We start from the raw sequence: 27,677 nt of genomic DNA, 5'->3' as shown, positions 1-27,677 counted from the left end.
CTTTTCTTATAAAGAAATCAGTCATCTTCTCATTTTCGATGTTGAAGAGTTGGTTGCGTTTTAATATTTATAGGCCAAGACGAAAGAAAAAGATTAGGCTAATAGTTTATGAGCCCCTAAAATTTGTAGTGACCTATTGGAAATTATATAATATTTTAGATGTCTAAAGGTTAACGTGCCAAGTCATTATGCTGGTACTATTCTGTTTTAGTATTTGTTGGATTAGAATGTACTCATTGTTTTAAGTGAGTAATAATTTTGACTCCTAATAAATATTTAGATTGATAAATCAAAGGGCAGGGAGGGAGAGTCGGTAAAGCTCTTGGTTTGGGTGCTTTAACATGCTGTTGTGTATTTTACTGTTTTATTAGATTTGGTGCTTAAGAGGTCGCACTTGGTGCGATGGCAAGTGCCTTCGCCCATGAGCGGTAGGTCTCGGGTTCGAGACTTGGGAGCAGCCTCTCCATAAATAGGGGTAAGGCTAGCCGACATTCACCTCTCCCAGACCCTGCGTAAAGCGGGAGCCTTGTGCACTGGGTACGACCTTTTTTATTAGATTTGGTGCTTCATATGCAAATAATGTATTTCTGAATCGGATTTCCTATTTTTAAGAGAACAGTACTCTCTCTGCTTCCTCCTTGCATATTGATAATTATATATTTGTGTGTGTATGTGTAACTATGTATACATCATTTTTTTTTTGTTGTACATGTTATACAAATGCAAATATGATGTTATATCCACCCCCTGCCCCCCGCGGAGGTGCTGAAACTCACATATCCTATAGGATGCATATGTTATTTTGTTTTCTTGAACTGGACTAACAAAATTCGGAGTTTCTACTTATTTGATTTGGATATGGAGTAAATTTGCTCCTCTGTTAATAAGTTCATGTTCCCTTTCTTATTTCAGGTATTGAGTATATCCCTTTCTGCCTTGGGATCTTTGAAGTGGCTTCAGAATAATAAGCCTAAGACGCAGGTTCTTATAATATACATGTGTAGGAATTGTTCAAACCATCCATCTATCATAAGGTCAGCTCCTTAGCTTCCACTTGTTCTACCGCTACTTGAAAAATTATGCGCTTTTAACATTGGTCCATTGCTATGACTATGACACATTGATTCTCTTTTGACTGGTTACCATATCGTGTTGCAATCAATTGACAGTCTCTGTGATTAAGTTGCAACTTGAATGTTTTCTTGCCTACTTCTAACTTTGGGTGCTTTATTCTGCAACACTGTTATTCGGATGACTATGATCATGTAAGCACCAATATTCACACTCTCTGTCTCTGTATACATAAACTCAAGATTTTATTGAACCTGCACAAGTTTATTTGCTTTTCAATGATGTGGTTGCAATGAATCCAAAAGTGAGGAGTTTTTCTAATTCATTAGGAGCTTCAGCTGGTAGGCTCACTGCAGGTGATGCTTGGGAGTGACGCTGTAATCCAGTAATTACATTTGGTAGGATTTATTATCAACTGATAGGTAGATGATATAGAATTTATTAAGGTATTTTAGTTCAATACACACAAGAGACAAAAAACAAAAAAACAAAAACAAAAAAAAAAAAAAATTGATTGTGAAAGTAACTTTCTTTTTCATTATTGAAAGTGCATTACAACTATATCATAGTTATATTTTATTCAATTATTCTTATAGTTTTAGGTGGTGATTAAGTTTATGGTACGTAATATTCTTATTAGTTTTTTGTTGTTATATTTTATTCAAATAATATCTTTAGTTGTATTTTATTCAAACATTACTAGAACATTTCCGATTGCAGACTCGGATTTCTAAGAGCCCACTTTCCCAAACGGAGCTTAAGTTCAACCACAGTGCTATTTCATTTCCTATTCTATATCAAGTAGTTTTTATTTATGAACAAACAATATTTTTTACACTAAAGAAGAGAGGGTGAACTTAGCCTCATAATGGGCTAGCAATAATGATGTCCAAATTTACCTTTGGCGATAATCGAATTTAAGATATCTCTCTTTCACAATTATTATTTACTAAAATGGTGAGGAAATCCTTCCATTATACTGTCTATATTCAGTTATAATAGTTTCATTTGCATACAATTGATTCCAACCCAAATAGGATATTAGTTGACTTAGAAACGATTCTAATGATTCTCCTGTTTTATCTAATTATTGTCCTATGAATTGTATTCTTCTGTTAAATAATGATTAATTAGAATGTCTAGAAAAAAAAAAACTCAGGCATTGCAGTGTTTGAAATGATAATATAAATCCAATTTGGCCATTTGCCAGTCAGAGAACCTAATTTGGGAAGTAAGTTTTAAAGTTTCAATAGTTCCGTTGTGTGTAATTTTTTGTGCTTTGCCTACCGGGAATCTAATAACCAAAGGCTTGCTTATGTTTCTCAAATGGTTTTTAACTGTATGTTTTGTTTTTTTACTATTTTCAGATGATATAAATGATCAGTTCTATGATGCTGTTAAGAATAAAGGATCTAATATATTTGATTTGTTTCTACAGAAAACCAAGTAACTTGATAGCACAGATTTACTAAGTCAGTTACCTGCTTTGCGATGGCTTCTTTCTCCCTTCTTGATTGCCAGGTGCGGATCCATGCATTGTACTTACATTTTTGTGATTTAATTATCCTCTTTGAAATTTCTGTCAAGATATTCATTTTCCTGCATTTTAAAGTTGAAAAGTGTAGTTTTTGGAGTGAACACAATGGAACAATCGGATCAACTTTCGTTTTCCAAAGACCAGCCCCAACTTTGTTGATCAATTTCGTTCTCAATTTTAATCAGTTATCTACTTGAATCCATTTTTCTAATCTTAATTAGTTCATGCAATTAGCGATCTTTCATGTTTAAATATGCTAAATACTTTAGATTTGAAATTTTGTGTGTTGAATATCAAAATAGAACATTTCTCTAAAACACCATCTATCCATTTATGCATTTGTTTCTAACTTTCTGTTATTCGTTTTATTGTTCCTCCTTTTTTTTGATATGTAGTTGTTTTCATTTATATGTTATAAATTGGAAAAATTGAAGTTAATGTGAACAAATGACAATTGGATTTGTTAAAAGGATAGATTGCATTGAAATGTGGCTGTAATGATCATCGAATTCCCTCATTTGGGTAATATTGAATCGTATCGAGTTCTGCATGTGTTGGGTTTTCTGGCTATCCTCTGTTTGGATGCTCGGAAAGTTTGGTGGGAATTGGAAATTCAATTTGGAAATGAGAATTTGGAGTTGTTTTCAAAGTCGGTTATGGGATTGACAATTTTCGGCTTAGTTTTGGTTAAGAAAGAATTAGACTGTTACTTATTGAGTTAGGAGGATTGCGGTGTTGAAAATTACAAAGGGTTAGTGCTATTGTAATGACACTTGCATTTGTTTTGAACCTAAACAATATTTAGCCATTTTTTGTACTGAGATCCGATGACCTGAGAGTATCGAAAATGATCCATTTATTAAAATTAACAACGCAATGGTGGTGGGAATAAGCGTTCTCAGGTATCTATGGATATGATATGAATTAGGTGGATGATGTTGAAGCATCAGTCAATAAAAAACAAATAGGATCTTAGATATTTCACATTAATCCATACATTAGTGCTTGAAAGATTAGATGCTGAAACAAGACCAACATTTTTTTTGCTATTTTGTTTAGCTGTTAAAACACGTGATTGGCCTGCAGGACATATATTTTGCCATCTTAACTTGAAGGGCAATATAAGTGTTAAATGCATGTTGCTTCTGTATCTTAGGAAACAGAGCATTTTTTTGCAACTGTATCTTTTGTAATCAGCTTGGTTGAATAGATATAAAAGCCGAATTGCTCATCTTACCGATACTTTTCACTCATCTATCACTTTTGTTCATTCATGATTATGTTGAATTTTTTTTTCAGGTTAAATGTCTTATTCATGTGGTTAAGGCTGGTGCATTCAAGTCCCGCAGCAATGCGCGGGCATTTTTGCTAGTTTTTTCTAGTATGAAACCTATTTTGCACAACCACAAACAAATTGTTTGCACCTTTACGCAATCTCCATTAGAAAAGCCATGAGTTTCTCAACCAAGCAAATTGGCATCATAATATCCAAAGGGTGCAAATTAGCCCTTTCTCATTCTTTTATTTTCTTTTAAAAACACCAAGAAGCAGGTAGCTAGCACCATCACTGTGTCTGTCCAAACACCAAATGCCCCTTTCTTTTTCTTCTGCGAAACGGCCGAAGTACCCAGATTCTTCTTTTCTAAAGACCAACTACCACACCAACTTAACTAATATTATTGGGGTGATTTTTAGTCATCACCCTCAAGTAGTGGTAATGCTTACCATCTTATTCATTACCGTCGTATAAGTTTAAATTTTGAGATTTGTGCATATTCAAGGTATTAAACTTATATAACGGTGAGAAATAAAGTAGTGAGCATCACTATCACTTGAGTGTGGAGAACAAAAATATTCCTATAATATTGTATGCAAAAGGGGAAAATTTCCTAATTGCAAAAGTAAAATAGAGAGATAATTAAAGAATTTTTAAGATCTTAATTAATGGTATTTAATTTGCTTGGTAACTACAATTATTTGAGAGTCAGTCACCTACTGCATGCATGCAAATTGGAGGAGACAATTTTGTGGCACGAACTAAACTTTAATCGATGTGAATATTACATAAAAATACCAAGTACAAGAAGTAGTAATACACTCTTCACACAATGAACCTCATTGGTGATTATTTGCATTGCAAACTTCGACATCTACTGTGGTAACAAAAAAGCTAGACTTCACAAGTAGTACATGAAATTTCTCTTATCACAAAAGCACATAAAAAAGAGTTTCTATCCTAGAAAAGTATTCCTAATGGAATGAAGTTCATATGCAACTTCATTGATATTCTTTAGTCGATCAGTTGCGGATTCAACAGAACAAGCAATTCCATTTCTAAATATTGAACTCAAGCACACCTCAACTTTATGAATTCTCGCACTGCATTGACTGGGATTCTCGTTTGTGCCTCCTTGAAGAAGTGATGCGTCTGCAATCTCAGTAACTCGTCCGGGGAGAGCCATCTTGACAAAATTATGAAGGTTCAAGATATCACCAAACATGTTGTCAGTAGGTCTCTTCCCTGTAAACATCTCCAACAAGAGAATGCCAAAGCTGTAGACATCACCATTCGTTGACACCTCACTCCCCATGCCATACTCTACAATTCAAACATCACATTTGTGTATAAATAGTTCAGTTTAAATTTTGTAAATTAAATACTCCAAAATAAAAAAGGAAATATAATGAAGTATATATCTAACATATATATACCTGGAGCTGCATAACCAACCGTTCCTCTTATTCCAACAGAACTTGTCTGACTCTGATTTGCTGAAACATTACTCGTTACTTGTGAGAGAAACCTTGCTAATCCAAAGTCAGAAACATGGCCAGTCAATTCGTTGTCCAATAGAACGTTGCTTGGCTTGAGATCACAATGAACTATTGGCGTTTCACAATGATTATGAAGATAATCCAGTGCACAAGCAACACCAATGGCAATTTCTAGCCTCTGAAGAAGACTTAACTTCTTGGGTACATGATCTCTTAACTCTTCAGTTCCAGTAGGTGGATGCAGCCACTCATCTAAGCTCCCGTTGTCCATGAACTCATAAACTAGAGCCTTGAAATCATTACCATGAAAATCAACACTTGAACACACGGTTATAATCTTGACGAGATTTCGGTGCCTAATATTTCTCAAAGCTTCACATTCGGCTATGAAACTCCTCGAAGCTCCATGGCGTAACAAGTTAAACATCTTCACAGCAACAAGTTGAGCTTTATCATCCTCATCAAGAACTCCTTTGTACACAGACCCAAAACTACCAGCACCAATTAAATTAGTCTCTGAGAACCCGTCAGTAGCTTTGAGTAGAGTAGCATATGACACTTGCAAAATAGTGTTCCCCAAAGTGTTCAATGAAATTTCTTTCCTTTTCTTCCTTGACGAACAAAGAAAGAAATAGGAGAACACCATGGCTATTCCTAGAAGAGTAAGTCCAAATACTAAAGGGAGTACTAGTTTCAAGCTACGAGACAACCTTTGTTTGTTGGTCTCTTTAGACTTGCACTTGGGAAGCTTTAAATTAGCAATAGGGCTGCACAGATTAGTGTTGCCAACAACTGAAATAGCACTCGCATTTTTGAAAACACCTCCAGTTGGTACCTCTCCCCAAAATTGATTGAATGATAAGTTCAGATTATTTAGGATTCTAAAGCCTTCTAAAAAATGCGGAATTTCCCCTGAAAAATTATTGCGAGAAAGGTCTAGATCTTGAATCCCTCTCAATGAACTCATAGACAAAGGAATGGACCCGTTGAAGAAGTTTCCTTGCAAATGCAGGACTTCTAAACTCTCACAACCACCAAGGCTGCTGGGGAGTTCTCCAGATAACATGTTATCAGAAAGATCCAATTTACTTAGACTATGGAAATTCCCAACTTCCGGGGGAAGGAAACCTGTGAAGAGGTTATTAGACAAGTCCAAAGAAATCGATAAGGAGGGGAGTCTAAAAACTTGTTTGGGTATTGTGCCATTTAGGAGGTTATAAGAAACAGACAACGATTGCAACCAATGGCATTCCCCTAGGCTTGAAGGAATGCTGCCCTCAAGATGATTTCCATCCAATTCAAGATAGAATAACTTGGTTAAATTTCTTAAGGAAGACGGAATATTTCCTGATAATGTGTTATGGGAAATTTGTAATGCTCCAAGGTTTGAAAGCTTACCCATGTCAGAGGGGATGCTACCTGTGAAGCTATTTTTCCCCAAACCCAACGTTTCCAAGCTCACCAGGTTCCCTATCCCAGATGGGATACTTCCATATATTTGGTTACGGTGAACCCAAAACCATTCAAGTTTGGTTGAGAGATTGGCTATTGACATGGGCAATGTCCCTCCAAAATTGTTGTCGTTAATAATCAGCGCTTGTAACTGCGTGGCATTGGTCAAGTCCGAGAGAAAACTTAAGTCACCATCTTTACCGCTTCCAATACTATTATTTAGAATGCTGAAATGCAGGAGGTTGTGAAGCTTTTGGAGATTCGGTACCCGTCCGATTAGGTTGTTAATCCCAACATCAAAATACCAAACACTTGTGACGTTGAATATTGAGGGGGGTATGGACCCAGTGAGTTGGTTTGAGTTGACGATGAAGATTTCGAGATTAGGAAGACTTTTGCCAATATCTGATGGAATACTCCCTTGAATTTGGTTAATTGGAATGGAAAATGTAACAAGAGAAGACATGTTATAAATGGAGGAAGGGATGCTACCAAACAACCGATTTAACCCCAATCCCAAGAAGGTTAATTTTTTCAATTGGCCAAGAGAACTGGGGATGTTTCCCATCAAGTTATTACTAGAAAGACTTAGTACCTGGAGAGATGAAAGGTTCCCTAAGGAAGGAGGGACCTGTCCCGTTACATTATTAAATTTTAACACAAATTCTTGCAACTTCGACAGCAATCCAATTTCTGAAGGAATTTTACCCACCAGCTTGTTGCGAGTGAAATTCACAAGGATAAGGTTGAAGCAATGTGATAAATTGTGTGGAATACTGCCACTAAACGAGTTAACGTCTAATCGCAATATCTGCAACCTACGCAAATTCCCAATTTGTGGAGGAATTTCATGACCGAGGCTGTTATTTTGCAACCACAGCTCCCGTAGAAAACTTAGATTTCCGATGCTTGGGGATAGTTTCCCTACCAGATTTTGAGATTGCAGGTCCAGGTTAGTGACCCTTTGGCGATGCCGTCGACCGCACGTCACACCATGCCACATGCAAAAGTGCATGGATTCATTCCAAGAGCTCATCACGTTGTAATTATGGTGATCTTGCTTTATTTGAGCTTTGATGGCAAGCAGCGCCAGCCTATCCGTCGCATTCCCTCCGAGTCCCGATTGCAGGGAGCTCCAACAGCAAATGAACACTGCACTGAAAAACAAGTATATTAAGATCAATTTCACAACCAAAACCCCCATTTCTGATCTGGTTAACTATATAAGTAGAGAGAGAAGCAGAAAGAAATAGAGAGATGGGTGTTGAGTGGCGAATTTGGTGAGTTCCATTTGTTACATGACAAGGAAATTTATAGAAGGATAGGATCATAGGGTTTTTATTTTTTATTTTTTTTTAATTTTACATATATTAAATTAAATGGGTAAATTGATACCCGTTATAACTACGGATAATACTCATAACCGATGGATACCTGTTATAACCGTGGGTAATACTCATAACCGTCAATTTAAATTTCACAAATAAACGGTTATACCCATAACTGTTTGTTCATCTAAACAGTTACCCATAATCCTAACCGTGAATTTTAAATGGGTAGGTAACCGCGGTTATCCAAACATATTTTACCCATCCCTAAACTTATATCACAGTTTCTGGTTCTTGAAAATTCAAATATGAGAAGGAAAAAGTCCAAGTAAATGATAACCACTTTGACTGGTTTTTTAGACGACTTCAGTAGCTTACTTCCACTACTGGGAATTATTGTTGGGCACTTTCAGTGAACACCAAGGACCAAGATCATTAAAGCACCTTTATCCCAGAAGCTGAGTGGAAATAATTTGGCAACCCTCCATAATATCCTTATCATGCGCCACACACACACATTTATATATATATATTTCCAACCCTCCATAATATCGTGATTCGGATTGAAATTATATATATATATATATGTAATGCTTAAGAAACAACAAAACCCCCATTTCTGATATGGTTAACTATATAACTAGAGAGAGAAGCAGAAAGAAATAGAGAGATGGGTGTTGAGTTGCGAATTTGGTGAGTTCCATTTGTTACATGACAAGGAAATTTATAGAAGGATAGGATCATAGGGTTTTTATTTTTTATTTTTTTTTAATTTTACATATATTAAATTAAATGGGTAAATTGATACCCGTTATAACCACGGGTAATACCCATAACCGATGGATACCTGTTATAACCGTGGGTAATACTCATAACCGCCAATTTAAATTTCACAGATAAACGATTATACCCATAACTGTTTGTTCATCTAAACAGTTACCCATAATCCTAACCGTGAACTTTAAATAGGTAGGTAACCGCGATTATCCAAACATAGTTTACCCATCCCTAAACTTACATCACAGTTTCTGGTTCTTGAAAATTCAAATATGAGAAGGAAAAAGTCCAAGTAAATGATAACCACTTTGACTGGTTTTTTGGACGACTTCAGTAGCTTACTTCCACTAATGGGAACTATTGTTGGGCACTGTCAGTGAACACCAAGGACCAAGATCATTAAAGCACCTTTATCCCAGAAGCTGAGTGGAAATAATTTGGCAACCCTCCATAATATCCTTATCATGCGCCACACACACACATTTATATATATATATTTCCAACCCTCCATAATATCCTTATCATGCGCTGTGATTCGGATTGAAATTATATATATATATATATGTAATGCTTAAGAAACAACAAAACCCCCATTTCTGATATGGTTAACTATATAACTAGAGAGAGAAGCAGAAAGAAATAGAGAGATGGGTGTTGAGTTGCGAATTTGGTGAGTTCCATTTGTTACATGACAAGGAAATTTATAGAAGGATAGGATCATAGGAGGAACCTCCACCACAGTTTCTTTTTCTTGAAAATTCAAATATGAGAAGGAAAAAATCCAAGTAAATGATAACAAGAAACAACTTTGGCTTGTTTTTTTTAGACGACTTGACTAGCTTACTTCCACTACTGGGACCTATTGTTTGGCACTTTCAGTGAACGCCAAGGACCAAGACCATTAAAGCACATTGAGTCCAGAAGCTGACTGGAAACATTTTGGCAACCATACATAATAGCATTATCATCCATAATTCATTTTGGCAATCATCCAAAATGAAAAAAAACAAATACATGGAACCCAATATTTTCTCACATCAGACATCACGCTGGTGTTACCTAATATGAAAGTTACCCTAGCAGGGCGACCCTAACTATGAATGGAAATTTTGAAGTGTATGTTTTTTGAGGGGCTAGACTGTGAGATTGCTGATTTTTTTCATAGTTCCCCTAAAGTATCATTGCAAGAAAGCTTGTTGTGGATGCAACCTTTTTAAAAATGGTAACAATTACTAGTGAGATCAAGTTTTCTTAATTTTCAAACTTCATGGGGGCTCAAGTCTCTAGCAAGAGAATTCCAAAATTGTAGACGTATCCAGTTATTAATGCCTCACTTCCCAAATATTGTTAGCAAATTGAGAACAAAATAGTTGAATTATGCAAAAGTTTAAAAGAAAAGAAAAAAGATATTGTGGAGAGGATGTGAATATTTACCTAAAACCACATAACCAATCGTTTCTGTTATTCCGACAGAACTTGTGTCCCCATCACCTCGATCCGATCGAATCATAAAGGCTCGGCCCAAAATTCGAACCCCAGTTTTCTTGAAAGCAAAAGCCAAATCAAATCCGGCAACCAAACACAAATTCTCCCCAAAAAAAAAATATTTCAACAACCAAAACCCATTAACGATTTAATCATATACGAAAGAAAAATCTAAACACAGAATCACAGATTAACAACTGAAAACCCAAAAAAAAAAAAAGAAAAACTGACCTTAAAACAAAGAACAAACAGACAGAACAGAGAGATGAATCCCCAAAAAGAGAGAAAATGAAACAAATAAGGGAATAAATAGAAAGATGAATCCCCAAAACCTGACCTAACGTACCAAAAAATGTCAACAGATACAAATGCAAGAAATAATAAAAAATTAAGATTTTAGTTCAAAATCCAAATGAAAAAGAGACTTATCTGAACATGCAACAGGGCATGGACGATCGTGAGTGAATCCCGGACTGAGGGAACATGCTTGGGCCTGTTCACCATCCCCACCCTTCCCTCTCTGTTTCTCTCCCCGTAATCCGGACGACCCATCCTCTTTCTTTCACTGTCACCCACCCAGTCACCATATCAAACATTAAGGCACTGACATCCTAACCTCTCCCTCTCTCTCTCTATCGCTCGCTATCTCTCTCTCTCTATCTCTCTCTCTCTCTCTCTCTGTATCGGAGGCATGGCCTCCCATCCCCGAAACCCTCACTGAATGACAGCAAACCCAAACCCACCCCAATCCGTCTCAAACGCACAGGACAAAATTGCCCTTCCAACCCAGCCCCAATACCAGCCCAAACCTCACGGTTTTGTTGTAAATAGTGTGAAATCGAGTGGCTCCCTGCTAAACTATATGGACAAAATTACCCTCTGAACTTTTGAGAATTACCTCCCCAATCCATGCAATTTGGCCGGTATTTTTGTAAATAGAGTGAAATCGAGTGGCAAAGAATGAGGCCGCTACAGTGCCGCTCCCCCTTCAATTTTAGAATAGATAATAACCCTCTGAACTTTTGAGAATTACCCTCCCAATCCATGCAATTTGGCCGGTATTTTTGTAAATAGAGTGAAATCGAGTGGCAAAGAATGAGGCCGCTACAGTGCCGCTCCCCCTTCAATTTTAGAATAGATAATAACCCTCTAAACTTTTGAGAATTACCCTCCCAATCCATGCTGGCAAAGAATGACGCCGCTACAGTGCCGCTCCCCCTTCAATTTTAGAATAGATAATAATATGTTATTGGACCTTGATTTTTAAATGAACAGTGAATTTGGCCAAGTCCTTTTGCTTTAACAAACAGATCAAGAAGCGGCCCAACATTTCGGAGCAACTTCGCCTTAAATCTAGATGATACTATTGTGCGCATTAAAACACAAAACGCAAAGGTTGAGATTTAACCAAATAAGATGGCTCACTCGTTAAAAATAATGTGCGAGGGAAGACAATGATTTGGCCACCTTAAAACACCGTATCCTCTTTGTACGTAATCTTGCACAATATTAATGAATATCCTGAGTGATTTGGCCTGAGGTTTGGAAGACAATGATGAAAAATCAACGTTATGGTTAATCAACTTGCTTCACGTCCATGCTAATCTACTTGGAGACATCGATCGTATCCCTTTTCAAGGATTCGACACCAGTTCTTAGCCCGATAAGCTTAGAACTCATCCGGACGCCCATGTTTCGATCCCAATCACTCTTTCAAACTTTGTGTTTACCATGTATGTACGTTTATAAGTTGAAATCTTTAACAAGCAAAGCATAAGCGTAGAAAAGAATCAAGATCATTTTATTAAAAGTCAGTTAACTTATAGTGCAGGTTTCCTTACTATCAATTCACTAGATTTACAATTCATTATGTTGGCTAGGTTTTCTCTATACTCGTTTCTAACTAGTCTTGCTCTTATTGGATGCGAGCAAGGGTGGATCCATAGAGGGACCAAGATGGTCTCAGAACCACCCGAAAGCTGGAAAAATGCCCATGAAGGTCCTTTGGGGACCCTCCAAACATTTTGGCAAGTGGAGAGATCTACTCCAAAGACTATATAGGCTACGCCAAGGCAATTATTTTGTCAAATAATGTTATAGTCCATTCAAAACCTAGTCCATCCATGGAGGAGGTGAAGGAATTGCAGGATTGCAGCAGCTTTCTTGCGAGGAAGATGAAAGAGAAGCTGACTCTTCTTTTTTTTTCCTTCTACGTTGTTGTTTTGGACATCTTTATGGGCTAGAGTGATAAAAGCCCACTAACTTTAAAGACCTTTAATTTGTTTTTTTCTTCTGGAAGTTGCTCATTTTTTAGATAATTTAATAGAAAATATAACTGATTTTAGAGAACCATCCATTCTAATTCTTCATAATTATGTGTAAGTTTTACTTTATATAACATTATATTATTGAATCGAAACACTTGTGGTGGTGAGTTCATACCATACAGTTGCTCTTATAGATAAGCTTTGTGCCATGAATCATGATCTCATGTCAACTTCAACCATTGAATTTTGCCAATGTTTTTGTTTAGAAAAGTAGGATATTCATTAATATTGTGAAAGATTACGTACAAAGAGGATACGGTGTTTTAAGGTGAGTCTCAAAAAAAAAAAAATTGTCGGAATTTCAACTCGATTGAAAGAAAGAAAACATCTCACACTATAATTACATAGTTTGACTATCCTCTTAAAGAAGATCAACAATTAAGTTCAGAGGCTCCTTGAACCAAATGAGATCTTGTGCTGCCATCAAGCCATGCCTTGTCTTGTCAGCCTATGGGCTCGTTTAATACACATAATTGGATTGAATTGGAGATTATCAAATTTCAAGATATTTGGTGGGAGTGAATTTCTTTTCATTTGGAAGGGATTAGAATATAATTAGCTATGATGAAAATTCATTCCTTCCCATCTCCTCCTTCTTGGTGTAGATATTCAATCAACCTATCTTCCGCGATTACGAAGATCTCCAGCGGCAGCATAGAGTACCCTTGGTACAAAAAAGAGTTTCTTGACTTCCATAGAATCATAAGAGCGAATGCAAAGCTGTGCCTAGGCAACTCCAGGCTAAGCTTGTCACGCAGTCCCTCACGAACATCCCTCTAGCCCTCCAAACTCCGACAGCCAGTGAGCAGTCGCACAAAACATCCTCGGTTGTTTGCGACCGTTCGTTACAAAACAAGCAGCTTCCTTCACAATCAATCTTCATTTTCTGCAAATTAGCACACCATGATAATATTATGGCAACTGGCAAATCATATTTCTGATGATATTTTGCTTGAGCAGATTGGCAACCAAAGAATCTGGATTGTGTAGGAGCCACTAAACTTGCTTGTTTGCTAACCCCAAATTAAAGCATATAGATCTCGGATTGTGCCATTGGTTAAGATTTATAAAATTAGACAAGCAAAGTCATACTAGCACTTCCATTGTTTAACATGTTATCTTTGTTTGTCTAATCAAATGAGTTTATAAATCTTTGTAAATCATGTGGAGATGAATACCTCAATTACAATCACGAGTCCTCCTCTATATGTTTTGTACAATCATGTTAAACTGAATTACAAAAATACTAAAAGTAATCATATTATCAAACAATAAATTCATACGCTGATCCAATGAAAACTTAAATTTTGTGTGATAACTTCCAATTAAATAATAGATATGCCTTAATAATGTGATATCAAACTAATTATCTGTGATTTACATGTAAAAATAATCATTATACTAATTAAAAAATGCAAAACTAAAATTTTACAATAAAAAACTAAAAATATCATCATTTTCTATTTAGCATATTTGGCTTCAACCCAACAGTATCCTTTTCGGATTCTTTTGATGATGATCCTAAATATTTGTGAATTGTGTCTGTTTATCGTACATTATACAATCAATTTTTGTCAAATATTGTTTGTGTTTAATTTTAAAATAAAAATATTTAAAATAATTATGACCGCACAATGTACGATGAACGGACAAGAATGACGAATTCCCAAAATCCTCACAAAGAGGATATATTTTTTAATGTGATCGGAATATGAGATGGTACACCATGTCATTACACAAATGGTGGGATATGTGTGTCAAAAAGTTAATAACTTTAAAAATAAAATTTTTCTCCACTTATGTAAAAACACGTGGTGTACCATTCGTATTTCGATCACAATAAAAAATTTCTCAACAAAATTCGGCTTCAACTAAGGAAAAGGAAAAAAAAAGAAGGTAAAAAAAAAAAAACTAATGAAAAAACTTGAAAACTTTGAGTTTTAACAATAAGGAGAAAATAAAAGGTAAAGTAAATAGTACAAAATTGATTTTTTAACGTAAAAATATAATTTTTTATTAAAATAAACAGTATAGAAATTTTTCGTTAAAGTTCCGTAAAAAACGATGAACGTTAACGTGGGGCCGCGGGAAGAGCTTTTGAAGTGTCTAGGATTTGACGTGTGAGGTGAAGGAAGGAAGAAGAGCACAATACAAAGACAAAAGAGCCCCTTGTGTTCCTTGTGTCTTTTAATCCCCAAAAATCTTCCCCCATCATTTTCGATTTCAATTTTTGCCGACTCTCAATCATGAGCAACGAATAGTAAGCGCTATTTTCCTTCTCCCCCAAACTTCCCATTTCTGTCATTTTTTATCACGTGCCTAAATTTTATCTTACTGATTTTCTGTGCATTTTTTGGGTTTTTTTTATAGCGATTATTTGTTCAAGCTTTTGCTAATCGGGGACTCGTCCGTTGGAAAATCTTGCTTGCTTCTCAGATTCGCTGTCAGTCATTTCTCTTTTCTCCCTTAGGTTAAAAATTAAAATTGTGCTAATTTAGAAATAAATTTTAGGGTTTTGAGGTATATTTTCTGTAATTGGTACTCAAATTAATGCCTTTTGCTGTCTTTTATTTTTGCTTTCAGGATGATTCCTATGTAGACAGCTACATAAGCACCATTGGAGTTGATTTTGTGAGTATATGTATATATTTATGTTTGTATAATTGCTTTGTTGTTTTTGGTTTATTTGTTGACATTTGCTTATTATTTTCAGAAAATCAGAACAGTGGAGCTGGATGGCAAGACAGCCAAGCTGCAGATTGTGAGTAGCGGTTGCTTTCGTTTTTCTTTTTCTATTAAATGAAATTACTTGTTGGGACCAGTGAGTTTTGCATGTATAACAACAACAACAAAGTCTTCTTCTACTAAGTGGGGTCGGCTGTATGAATCTTAGAACGCTATTGCGCTCGGTTTTGCGACAACTCTTTTGTTAGCTCCAAGTACTCCATGTCTTTTCTTAGAGTCTCCTTCTAATTCTTCCTAGGTCTTGCTTTGCCCCTTTTGTCTTGAGCCTTTGTCTCATAATCATATCTTCTAACCGTAGCATCTATAGGTCTTTGGTTCACATGTCCAAACCATCTTAACCAGTTCTATCTCACCATAACTGATTTAGCATGTATGTTTGAGTTTGACTAAAATAATTTTTTTTTTTTGTTATGGGTCTATTACGGGTTTTGAATCAATTGGCGTTATCTTATTTTCGTGTGTATATTGGACTTTTGGTTAAAATTGTTCTCCAAAATTTGATAAGCTTCTGATTTAAATGAACATTATTGGCTGTCTATTTGCATGCCTTTTCTTTAGTGTCATTCTTGATGAACAATTTCAACTTAACATAAATTTTGTTCCGAAACGACTGCAAAATTGTATGTTTCTGTCATGAGAGAATAGTTCTAAGTCCAGTTCACCTAGTCTTACCTAGGCAGATCAGTAGAAGTATTAAATTGATAGACAGGATATTTATTGGAAATGTTATTTATGATCCCTCATGGAAAACTGAATAGGGTGTTCAATTGCTCTTGCTTGTTGATTAATCAACATTCGGTAGGAAATTAACATATTCATCTTTTCTGTTATTTAGTGGGATACTGCTGGACAGGAGCGATTCAGGACTATAACAAGCAGTTACTACCGAGGAGCACATGGGATAATTGTAAGATTGTTTACTTGTTTTTAGTATTTTCTTCTGTGCCTTTGGGGTTAGCGGGGTTGAGGAAACTTAATGGTAAAGAATAGATCTTGAGCCCCTGGAACTAGAAACCCTTAACTGGGATGGATGCACATGATTTGCTGCAATTGATCAAACCTGCAAGATGAAGTTAGCTGAGAATGTTATAAATGTGATGTAGATTATTGATACCTCTTTGTATATGTTTTTTTTTTTTTTTAAAAAATCAAAACGCTTAATATTACCTTAACTATCTTTCTTTCATTTCTATGTTAAAGTCAGTAGTTAATGAAAGCTAGTTTTTTTTAAGCTATTCTGCAACATTAACTATGCATGACTTTTTGATATTACATTCTAATGTAATGTGTGGTTTCATTCTTTACCGTAAATGAAAGAGTCTTAATTCTACTGGAATTGGTCCAGATTGTGTATGATGTTACCGAGATGGAGAGCTTCAATAATGTGAAGCAGTGGCTGAATGAGATTGACAGATATGCAAATGACAGCGTGTGCAAGCTTCTGGTTGGTAATAAATGTGATTTAGTTGAGAACAAGGTTGTTGACACACAAACTGCTAAGGTAAATATTGTAGTTTAGTTGCCTGAACAATTAAGTAGTTTACTTTAATTGCTTATCTTTTGGGAGCAGCCTCTCCATAAATGGGGGTAAGGCTAGCCGACATTCACCTCTCCCAGACCCTGAGTAAAGCGGGAGCCTTGTGCACTGGGTACGACCTAAACGACCTAAACTTTAATTGCTTATCTTCTTCACCACGCTTTTGGGCAATTGATATGCTCAGTCTGCTAAAAGCATCAAACCCGTTCCATAAAACTGTTAAACTGTGGGCGTGTTTGCGTGTCGCTTAATTTGCATGTTATTTACCTCTTATTTCCAGTTACAAGTCTGGTTATGTTTATTGCATATTATAGTGCTGTAATATAAATTCTTTTTGACATTAAGAAGTGTACCTCGAAGTGCTTTGCATTAGTAGAGTGGGTGTTTGAGGTTGAAATGCTCCTAATGACGTTCTGGATGATTCCCATGAATGTGGAGTCGGAGAAAGTGATTTCCCATTGATGAAAATACAATCGTTGTCTATCAAGCTGTCTATAAATAACAATGATTTGTTAATAATTTCTTGCTGTGGCTTAACTTTTCTATCTTGTTTGTAATGATGCACTGTAGGCTTTTGCTGACGAGCTTGGGATCCCTTTCCTTGAGACAAGTGCTAAGGACTCGATCAATGTTGAGCAGGCTTTCTTAACCATGGCTGCCGAGATAAAGAAAAAGTAAAACCACTAATCCACTCTTTCATGCTATGATTCTGAACTCCCTTAACATAATAATTGCTCCGATGATAACCGTAAAATATCTGTCAAAAGCTGTCGTATATTTCTTCTTTAAACTACACCTAAAAGAAGAGGAGGTATTTAAAAATGATCTTACGGGATAGCACTTTATTTTGTTTTTGTTATTGTTTAATTTTGTGGACAGATACTAAATTGTGGTTTTACTTGCTTGTAATCTCGTATCTTCGTAATTGTTCTTTTAAAATTTTACAGAATGGGAAACCAACCAGCTGCTAACAGGTCGAGCGGAGCTGTAGAAATGAAGGGCCAGCCAATTCAGCAAAACAGCAATTGTTGTGGTTAGTCATTCCATTCCTAGTATCAAATCTGTTATAAAATCCTAAGACAGTGGAACTGTGTTGACTGAAGTGTCATGTGGATCTTTCAGAAACTTGTAAAATATTGCCTACTTGAATCTTTGTCTACGGAAAAACTATTGCCTGTTAGACGATCGAAAGAAAAAATTTGCAGGATTAACGAAAAAATGTTGAAAAATGCAAGGAAAAAGTCGTGCAGGATTGAAGAGTGATAGTTGCATTTGAAGAGTGTTCTTTGCTCACCCCGTCCCCATTGATTGCCATTAGATTAGTTTGATTTAAATGACACGAACTCGAAATTTACACTAATCTAACGGCATCACTTTAGGGGATGAGAAAAAATGCACTCTGCATTTGAACCCAAATGATGGATGGACCCGAAAACCCAAGTGAACCCAAACCTGGTTAAACCTGAGTGAACTTTAATCGAATTCAAACCCGAATTGTGAATGGTTGGTTAGGATTGGGTTGACCTTTCAGCATGTCCGACCTATTTGACTGACATCCTTAAAATCAAATCAACTTATACAAAAATTTGGATATTTTCTTTACTTTGCCCCTCTTCTACAAAGGTTTGGTTTGATGGCATCCTTCATCAAATAAATGGTTTTTTTTTTTGGGGGGCTAAGGGAGAGTTAAAGCATTTTAATTGATGTTTTTCTTTCATTTACACGGAAGAAAATCAAATTCGTGACCCTATCCTCGCCACTTTGGTCAATCCGGTTGAATTAAAATTTTCATTTGCATTTATTTAGAATTTGGGATCAAATTCCAAAATCAAAATAATGGACAGTTGAGTGAAACACATCAATTAACAAAACTAAAGAAATAAAGGGTGATTTCAAGCCAACAAAGTTCTCCATTTTTTGAGGGTCGGGAAAGGGGACCATTGCTTTGCAAAGAAATTGTTTTCAAACTGTGATCTTTTAGTTACAAAGAAGCAATATTTCTTTTACTCAAGACTCGTCTTGTAATGCAAAAGCAAAGAAGTTATGAACATAAAAAAAAAAACAAAATGTAGCTAAAACGAGAGAATTAAAAATTGAATAGATACAATAATGCGAATATATACCTCTGGCAAATCATTCAAGTTTTGAATTGCGCACTTTTAGCTCTACAAAGCTAACATCCTCCTTTTCATCTTGGTCTTCAAATGTTTCAAAAATTAACCCCATCATTTTGAAAGTGGAATTCAACTCTTGATATGGAATTAGAGAACTATACATGACTGCATTATAATTGTGTGTATAGTCCTTGGTCTTGAGCTATTTTATAGGTGAGGGCAACAATTTTAGAACTGCAATATTGAGAAACAATGTGCCTAAATTTAGAGATAGATTTAACACACCATATCTGGTTTAGTGTTTTTTAGATTTGTTCAACACGTGGTTAGTATTTCAACCCATTCTAGAGGAAGGCGACGATTTTCAAACCACAATATTGAAGAAACAATATGTCTGGATCTGGAGATGGATTTAATAAACCGCATATGGTCTAGATTTTGTCTAGATTTGTTTGACATGTGGTTAGTAATCAATCCATTCGAGGTGAAGGTGACAGTTTTGGAACCCCAATATTGAAGAAACAATGTGCCTAAATCTAAGTTTGTCAATCCCAATGATCATTTTGGTTAGAAAACCTAAAAAATGTTGAATATCGCAAAACTATTTTTCGTTTCAAAGTAAACACCGAACAAAAATAATTATCGCGACTTCGGAGCGAGAGGATAGGCATAGCCTTCCAATACTCCATGACTCCCTCAAACCAAGCGTACCGTAACGGTTTCTAATAGCAATAGTTGGAATGCAGTTTCTAGTAAATAGGTGAAAGTGAAACGTAATAATTTTGGCTCTGACCTGTATAAGTATTTCTACAAATACAATCCAAACCTCGTGAGGCTTAATCTTACTTAGGTGTATCATCCATCTAATCATCACTGTTATATACCTCATAAATATACCCCTTACAGAAAAATCCCGGGCAACGGACAAATAAATTATAGTTTGACAAAGGACTAAGCAACAAGAATAAGTTGAAAGCAATAACCCACGACAGAGAGGAATACGTAATGAGGAAGAGAACAAATACCGGAAAAACTCAATTTAATCAACCTCAGGTTGAAGAACAGCAAGCCTTCTTTGTATTGACCTCTGAATCTCCAGTGACTGCAATTGTCTTCCCTTCTTTGATGCTTGCAGGTGTTGGCTCGCCTGATGAGATAGACTTCTTACTAATAATACGGTATATCTCTGCCAGAATTGTCTGGAAAGCCTTCTCAACGTTGATTGCTTCAAGAGCAGATGTTTCAATGAATGAAAGGCCTTCTCTTTCGGCATAGCCCTGGGCATCTTCTGTGGCAACCGCACGTAGATGCTTCAGATCAGTCTTGTTCCCAATCATCATGATCACAATGTTTGAGTCAGCATGGTCTCTCAATTCCTTCAGCCACCTGCTTACGTTCTCAAATGTTGTTGGTTTTGTTACATCATAGACAAGTAAAGCTCCAAGGGCGCCTCTATAGTAGGCACTAGTGATTGCTCTATATCGCTCCTGTCCTGCTGTGTCCCATATCTGAGCTTTCACAGTTCTCCCCTCGACCTGACAAAATGAACAGGAGGTCTTAAACAGCACAATATTCATCCACTCAAGTGTAAGCCAAAATATTGTCTTATCGACTGAGGGAGGTCTTATAGAGCATGATATTCAACTCATGATACTTTTACAAGTGGGAAAGCTTTTAGATGTGATCTAATTGCAATAAAGTGGTGGGTGATAGAGGTGAGACTTTGCTTGTATGAACCTGACCAATCCCAACTTTGGACAGCTTGGCCCAAAATATTCGGTAAGTTCAGCAAGTACAGACAATAATTCAACACGAGTAAAAAGTTTGGCAAACATATGAAGGAGTATCACCAACACAAGCAACTCAAGCAACTTATCAGTGAACCTGTTTAATACAAATCCACATATAGGGAAGGACCAAGAGATGTCCACATCATTGAAAAAATGCGGAAATCAAACCCCCAGTCACTTCAACTTGTGATCCATTTCTTAGGTTCAACTTCAAAGATTATTTATTGTGCATACAAACACAACTGATCTTATAAATTGAAATTATAATGATTGTCATCAAATGGCCAAATGATTTCCAATTTTGTCTAATTGATAATCTTGATGGAGGACTGAAAAATAAAAGGTCCTAATCATTGGGCGGCATACTAGTTTGAGGAAACCCACACTTCTCATCGTTTCGTGAACATCCTGTCTTAATCCTTCCTCTTCAGTCTTCATACATGAAATCTGTTATCTCAACAGTATTGCTCTACTACTTAGATTTGTTTAATTAAGTTACTCCTAGATTTGTTTAAACAAGTTACTGAAAATTGACATATAAATTTCTTGCCTACACAGTCAAGATATCATAATCTAAACACCACAAAAAGACCAGGAAACTAACTTGGGGAAGATATGACCAACCCTCCCAAGACTCCCTCAGGGCTCATAAGGCAAAGTGAATGTCAATGTTAGGCAAGCAAAGAGCAAACTCCCTAACCCAACTATGTCTACCCGTAACCGATTCCAAAAAGCGGGGGCTAGTTTTCAGTATCTAGTTGGGGAATTTGGATTTCTGTTATAGGCAATCGGATTTGGGGACAATCAATCTTTAATTCCACACCATTTCTCATTTCTCACATCATTAGTAACTATATGATCTGCTTAAACTTCAAAAGAAAAGTAAGCAGATTACGAAATCTAACTTGGTACCCATGGAGTGAAGAACAAACCAAATTTAATCGGTTCTCGAGAATTCAACAAACCCAATTCAATTCTGGAACCAAGAAAACTAGCAGATCTGAACAATGTCACATTATACAAATTGGAAACCGATCCAAATCCAGGTTCAATTAAGCATTTCTCAGAAAACCCAGATCCAATTAACTCAAAAAACATTAAGAACGAGCATAAAGAATGAGATCAATTCCGGTCCAGTAACAAATACAAATACAAACACAATCGGGTTAGTGGGTGTGTGTGTAATATATATATATATATATATATATATATATATACAGGAGAACGAGAGAGAGAGGAGGTGAACCTGGAGAGTCCGGGTGGCAAATTCGACGCCAATGGTGGACTTGGACTCCAAACAGAACTCGTTGCGAGTGAATCGGGAGAGGAGGTTGGATTTCCCTACGCCAGAATCGCCGATTAATACCACTTTGAACAAGTAATCGTATTCCTCGTCCGGCCTTCTCGCCATATCTCTCTCTTTCTCTCTGTTTTTTATTTGCTTTTTTTGTAAGTTCGATGTCAAGCGAAGAAGAAGCAACAGCAGCAACAGCAGAAGCGGAAGATGTGTGGAACGGACGAAAAATCAAAAGCCGTGATGTGGGTTTCGTTGGCCTTTTTGGCAGATACAAAATGTCCCCAGTCTTTTGACTAAATTACCCTTCACTGTTTAACGGTTTATTCACTTGTAATTTTGGAAATAAGAGTCACTTAGTATTAAGATCTATCGGTATTCCTCTTCACTTGTGAGTGAGAGGTCTCATGTTTGATTCTCGCTAAAGAAAAACTTGAACCACATTATTGTGAGGCTAAGCTCACCTCTCCCTCCTAGTATAGATAATATCGCTTATTCAAAAAAAAAAAAAAATTCAAATAAGGGTAGAAAAGGAAATTAAAGTAGGAGATGTGTAACGGAGAGGCATCCTTGTACTCGAGTAGGTGAGAGGATTCTCATCGGATCCTCTTTGTGAAGATATCGGGGATCTTCCAATTATATCCGTTCATCGTATATCGTGCGGTCAATTTTTGTCAGATATTGTTTATATTCAATTTTAAATAAAAAAATTTACAATGATTTCTAACTGCACAATATACGATGAACGGATGTGATTTGAGAATCCGACGAGGATCCTCACTCCTCGAGCAGTAACCAATTTTGCAGTTGAGAATACTCTGCATTATTATCACGATTTGAATAATCGAATTTAAGATGTGAAGAATAATATCGCCAGATGATAATATTAAATAGCAATTTATATAGGGTGGTGCTATTTGTTAAAGTTTCAGAGAAATGTGCTGCAGTCCACCACTAACAACTTCAATGTTGTTTCCACTTAATCACTTGTGCAATCAATAGTTGTGAGGTTTTTATGCAAAAAGGCTCAAGGCAATTAGAAGTGGAACCATTTGATATAAGTTATGATTTGCTTTGTATAATGGGTGATGTTGGGCTTTTTGCTTTATTCAACATGCCCCTCACACTGGGCCTCTTTGGAGTTAACCAGATGTGAAGCTACATCGGTCATGTTTGAAAACTCACTCTGAAACCAAATTAAAGTTTCAGAGAAACACGCCACGGTCCACCACTAATAGCATTAATATTGTCCTCATTAATCACCCGTGCAATCAATAGGTGTGGGGTTTTTATGCAAAAGACCTTGATGCAATTAGAAGTGGACATTTGATATAAGTTGTGATTTGTTTTGTATGATGACCGATGTGAGACTCTTTGCTTTATTCAACACTATCTACATATTCCTTTTTACTTTCCACACAATCCATGTTAATTTTTGTCTTTTGGTCCTCTTCAATTCACTTGAATCGACAACCATAAATTGAGATCTGTTGATGCACAAAATCAGCGAAGACTTTGGTACAACAGAAAGTGTCAGGTTTTGTGACCTTCGCTTGGTTGCTTGGTTGCTTCAGTCACTAGTGAGGATAAGTACGTAAATAAATAGAGACAGAGAAGCAAACACAGGATGTACGTGGTTCACCCAGATTGGCTACGTCCACGGAGTAGAGGAGTTCTTATTAGTAGTGAAGGGCTTACACAAGTACAAAGGATCAAGCTCTCAATTTAGTGAGTTCTTGTGAATGATTTAACACAAATGGCATTAGGCAATATTGTGGGGGAATGACCCCTATTTATAGAAAAACTTGTAGCTTTGTCACATTGACATGTGTCATGTTATGATTGGTTCTTGATGTCGACACGTGCTGCGCTCTGATTGGCTTCTAATCTTGACACGTGTCGAGTAGTGATTGGCCTCCTGGTCGGAGGGGAACTCTTCTGGGTCCTTGACAGTATAGCGTTGGCCGGTGCTCGGTAGTTTCGGGATTGGTCAAGTATGGTACAAACAGTGCTCCCCTAAGTTCCCGAGTGAGGGAAACTCCTCGGTTGGGGACTTGCAAGATCCAATCCCTTGAGTAATCACGAAACTTCTAAGTACCGAAGTGTGGTCTGATCTTCATCTGCCCTTCTCTGGAAGTACCTTTCCTCCATCCGGGAATGGTGTATTTAGCTGATGAAGATGCACAAGGTAATGTATCAATTTCACTTGAAGCTTAGTTGTAGTTTCGGGCTTAGTCAAGTGTGATACAAACCCTATAGTAGGAGTCCCCCAAGTCGCCGAGCTAGGAGATCTGCCGAAAGAGGTGACAGACAAGGTAAGCAGTCAAACTTCCAAGTAAGCAACCCATGATCAGAGGTTTGACCTCGGCTTCCGGTTGATTGTTCTCCTTCTCCTTGTCTCTCATTCAACTGCCAGGATAAGGAGAAGCAAATGGATAAGAGATGATATGAGATACTTTTGCTTTTGAAGAAGTAACTTTCCACAGGCTTATTCTTGAACTGTACTGGAGGGTTTTCTGGTGCCCTTCAGAGTATAAGGCCGACTCAAAAATTTGAGGGTCAAAACAAGTCCATCAAATCTAGAGTACGTTCGACCTTGATGATATGGGATACTTTTGCTGTTGACGGAATAATGAATGTGGTATGGAAAGGTGTCGTGCTGTAGTGATCTGTTTCAGATCACCGTTGAACCTTCTGCTTCAATCTTTTGCATGGCAGAAGTGGTGTGCAACCTTTGCATTTAAATGGTCCTTCAGAACATTCCTTCATAGTGACTCATCCACGCTTGGCAGCTTCAGTGTAAAGAGCCAATATCTGATCAACCGTTATGAGGTATTTGCCGGTGGAATTCGTGACCTTGACAGCAGTTGAGGATGAGTACTCGAGAGCAATGCTAAGTAAGCAACCAGGCAAAGGCTCCAGGCAGTCAGTTCCAAATTGGAGGTTTGATTTCAGGTTCCGACTGACTGCTCTCTTTCTCCTTGTCCTGCAGGTGTGGACAAGGACAAAGACAAAGACAGGGAGAAAGCATGATATGGGATACTCTTGCTTTCGACCCTGATGATATGAGATACTCTTGTTCTTGGTGTGGCTTATTTGCTGAGGTATTATCGGGGGGAAATAAAGCTGAGTATTTCGAGAGGTTATGTTGAGGGTGCCTTTTCGAATGCGAGAAAGGGTTGAGCATTTTTGCAGGTTTGCCTGTCCGTTGAGGAGGGAGGTCAATGTATATAGGGATTTCCCAATAACAAGTAGTAATGCTATTCCTTTACCCTTCTTGGTCACAGCAATGTAGTGGGAGCTACCAGCTTCACGTGTTTTAATTTTGTCAGAGCACTTTGAAAAAGTGGTATGTGGTATCTGGAAAGCTGATATTACGTGTGAAGATTACAGACAAGCTTTATCTAAGGAAATCTGGCTCTCGAAGTTCTGAGAGTTGTGCCTCTTCGGTTTTCGAACAAGCAATCCCGTCGAGGATCTGACTCTCGAGATTCGGAAAGCGGTGCTACTCCGGTTTTTGAGAAAGTAATTATGTTGAGAGTCTTTTCTCGAATGTGAGTAAAGGTTGGACGTTCTTGCCAACCTGTCTTGCCGCAAAACACGGAGGTCGACACACATAGGGACTTTCCAGTTGTCAAGCAGTGGTGCTGTTCCTTTACCCTTATGGGTAATAGTAGGGTAGCTGGAACTTCGAAATTCTCGTGCCTAAACTTTGTCAGAGATCTTTGACAAAGTTATATGTGGTACCCGAGGAGTTGATGGTGCATATGGAGAGCGGTGATTGAACAATAAGATTCACGTGCTTTCTACTTCACCAGAAATCTTCGACAGATTGCCCGTAATTTCCGCAAAGCTGATTGTGCATGTGACAGGTGCTGACGAGGCTGCAAAAGCAGGTGCTTCTTCGATTTCTGAGATCGGCCCTCGTGGTCTCTGAGCAGCCCAGCTTTTGAGAAAGCAAACGCCTCTTCGATTTCTGAGATCGGCCCTCGTGGTCTCTGAGCAGCCCAGCTTTTGAGAAAGCAAACGCCTCTTCGATTTCTGAAGCTCCGTCGAGTGCAGATTTTTATAGAGGCTGTCATTAAGTTCCACAACACACTTGAATCTCTACCAGTAGAAGCTCATTTCTTGCACTTCTAAGATCTTGATTTGTCTGACCTCTTCCTTCTTCAACACATTTGAAAATGTCTGGACCCTCCGACCGTCGTTTTGACTTGAACCTTGGAGAAGAGACAGCCATGCCTTCTCCAGACAACATATGGCGCCCATCCTTCATATCCCCTACTGGTCCTCTTACCGTTGGGGATTCTGTGATGAAGAATGATATGACCGCTGCAGTGGTGGCCAGGAACCTTCTCACTCCCAAAGATAACAGACTACTTTCCAAACGGTCTGATGAGTTGGCTGTTAAGGACTCTCTGGCTCTTAGTGTTCAGTGTGCAGGTTCTGTGTCTAATATGGCCCAACGCCTATTTGCTAGAACCCGCCAAGTTGAATCATTGGCTGCTGAAGTGATGAGTCTTAAACAGGAGATTAGAGGGCTCAAGCATGAGAATAAGCAGTTGCACCGGCTCGCCCATGACTATGCTACAAACATGAAGAGGAAGCTTGACCAGATGAAGGAATCTGATGGTAAGGTTTTACTTGATCATCAGCGGTTTGTGGGTTTGTTCCAAAGGCATTTATTGCCTTCGTCCTCTGGGGCTGTACCTGGTAATGAAGCTTCAAATGATGAACCTCCAATGCCTCCTCCTTCTGGGGTTTTGTCAAGTACTGAGGCTCCGGATAACCACCCTCCGGTGCTTTCTCTTTCTGGGGCTCTACCAACTGCTGAGACTTCCCCTAAGCAACCTTTGTGAAGGCTCCCTTTTGTTTGTTTATTTTGACTCATGTATATGTACATATTTGTGGCTTATCGAAAATATTAATAAATAAGCTTTGCTTCATTTCAACATATTGTGTTAAATACACCAAAGCCTTCTTCATAAAGTTCTTTGAATTTTTGCTTTTGTTGAAACCTGTATTGTTGAAGCTTTGTGAGTGAAGCATGTAGTTTGAGGTAGTGTTCCCTTAATTTCCCAAGTGAGGAAAACTTCTCGGTTGGAGACTTGAAAAATCCAAGTCACTGAGTGGTTGTGAGACTGCCGAGTATCAAGGTGCAGTAGCATATGGTGGGAGTCCCCCAAGTCTTCAGGCGAAGAGAGTTGCCGAATGAGGTGTCTCGCGTGTTACTAATTTGTCAAAGTAACGAATCCTTGTTTCGATGTCACACATTCGTATATGCTTTATCTAAAAATATTTCCAACTTTTGTGTGTTTGATGCTGCATGCTATTGACTAGACAAGATCAAGTGCAATTAGTAGCTTTTCTCTCTTTTTCATCTTTTCTTTGGTGGAATTGCTTTTCGTTTCCACTAATCAGCCTGAGTGGATGCAAGATAACACC

At 37.4% G+C, this 27,677-nt stretch overlaps 3 protein-coding genes across 7 annotated transcripts; 1 reads left to right on the top strand and 2 right to left on the bottom strand.

Annotated features, from left to right (window-relative positions):
* Positions 1–4,631: 4,631 nt before the first annotated feature.
* On the bottom strand, positions 4,632–11,088 carry LOC114821450 (putative receptor-like protein kinase At3g47110). Of its 5 annotated transcripts, none has more exons than XM_070814608.1 (3): positions 10,375–11,088; positions 5,321–7,987; positions 4,632–5,207 (listed from the first exon to the last, which is right to left on the bottom strand). In XM_070814608.1, exons 1-3 carry the CDS (start codon positions 10,448–10,450, stop codon positions 4,840–4,842), a joined length of 3,111 nt encoding a protein of 1,036 aa, XP_070670709.1. In that variant the 5' UTR covers positions 10,451–11,088; the 3' UTR covers positions 4,632–4,839. The 5 variants fall into 5 exon arrangements, with proteins under 5 accessions (XP_070670709.1, XP_070670712.1, XP_070670710.1 ...); XM_070814611.1 differs by having other exon boundaries at positions 5,321–7,992; positions 10,375–10,971; XM_070814609.1 differs by lacking the exon at positions 10,375–11,088 and adding an exon at positions 8,542–10,306 and having other exon boundaries at positions 5,321–7,992.
* Positions 11,089–14,881: 3,793 nt separating this feature from the next.
* LOC103402437 (ras-related protein RABD1-like) lies at positions 14,882–18,136 on the top strand. The gene is made up of 8 exons (XM_008341191.4): positions 14,882–15,012; positions 15,123–15,195; positions 15,336–15,383; positions 15,466–15,513; positions 16,333–16,404; positions 16,843–16,998; positions 17,605–17,708; positions 17,982–18,136. The coding sequence occupies exons 1-8, from the start codon at positions 14,999–15,001 to the stop codon at positions 18,070–18,072; spliced, it is 606 nt and encodes a 201-aa protein (XP_008339413.2). The 5' UTR covers positions 14,882–14,998; the 3' UTR covers positions 18,073–18,136.
* Positions 18,137–19,905: 1,769 nt separating this feature from the next.
* Positions 19,906–22,494, bottom strand: LOC103402438 (ras-related protein RABA2a). Its single transcript, XM_008341192.4, has 2 exons — positions 22,185–22,494; positions 19,906–20,683 (listed from the first exon to the last, which is right to left on the bottom strand). Exons 1-2 carry the CDS (start codon positions 22,347–22,349, stop codon positions 20,198–20,200), a joined length of 651 nt encoding a protein of 216 aa, XP_008339414.2. The 5' UTR covers positions 22,350–22,494; the 3' UTR covers positions 19,906–20,197.
* Between the last annotated feature and the right edge of the window lie 5,183 nt (positions 22,495–27,677).

Source organism: Malus domestica, chromosome 15 (genome assembly GCF_042453785.1).
Source record: "Malus domestica chromosome 15, GDT2T_hap1".
NCBI classification, from domain to species: Eukaryota; Viridiplantae; Streptophyta; class Magnoliopsida; order Rosales; family Rosaceae; genus Malus; species Malus domestica.
The sequence above is the reverse complement of the archived record's forward strand: the minus strand, read 5'-3'. Positions and strand labels throughout refer to the sequence as shown.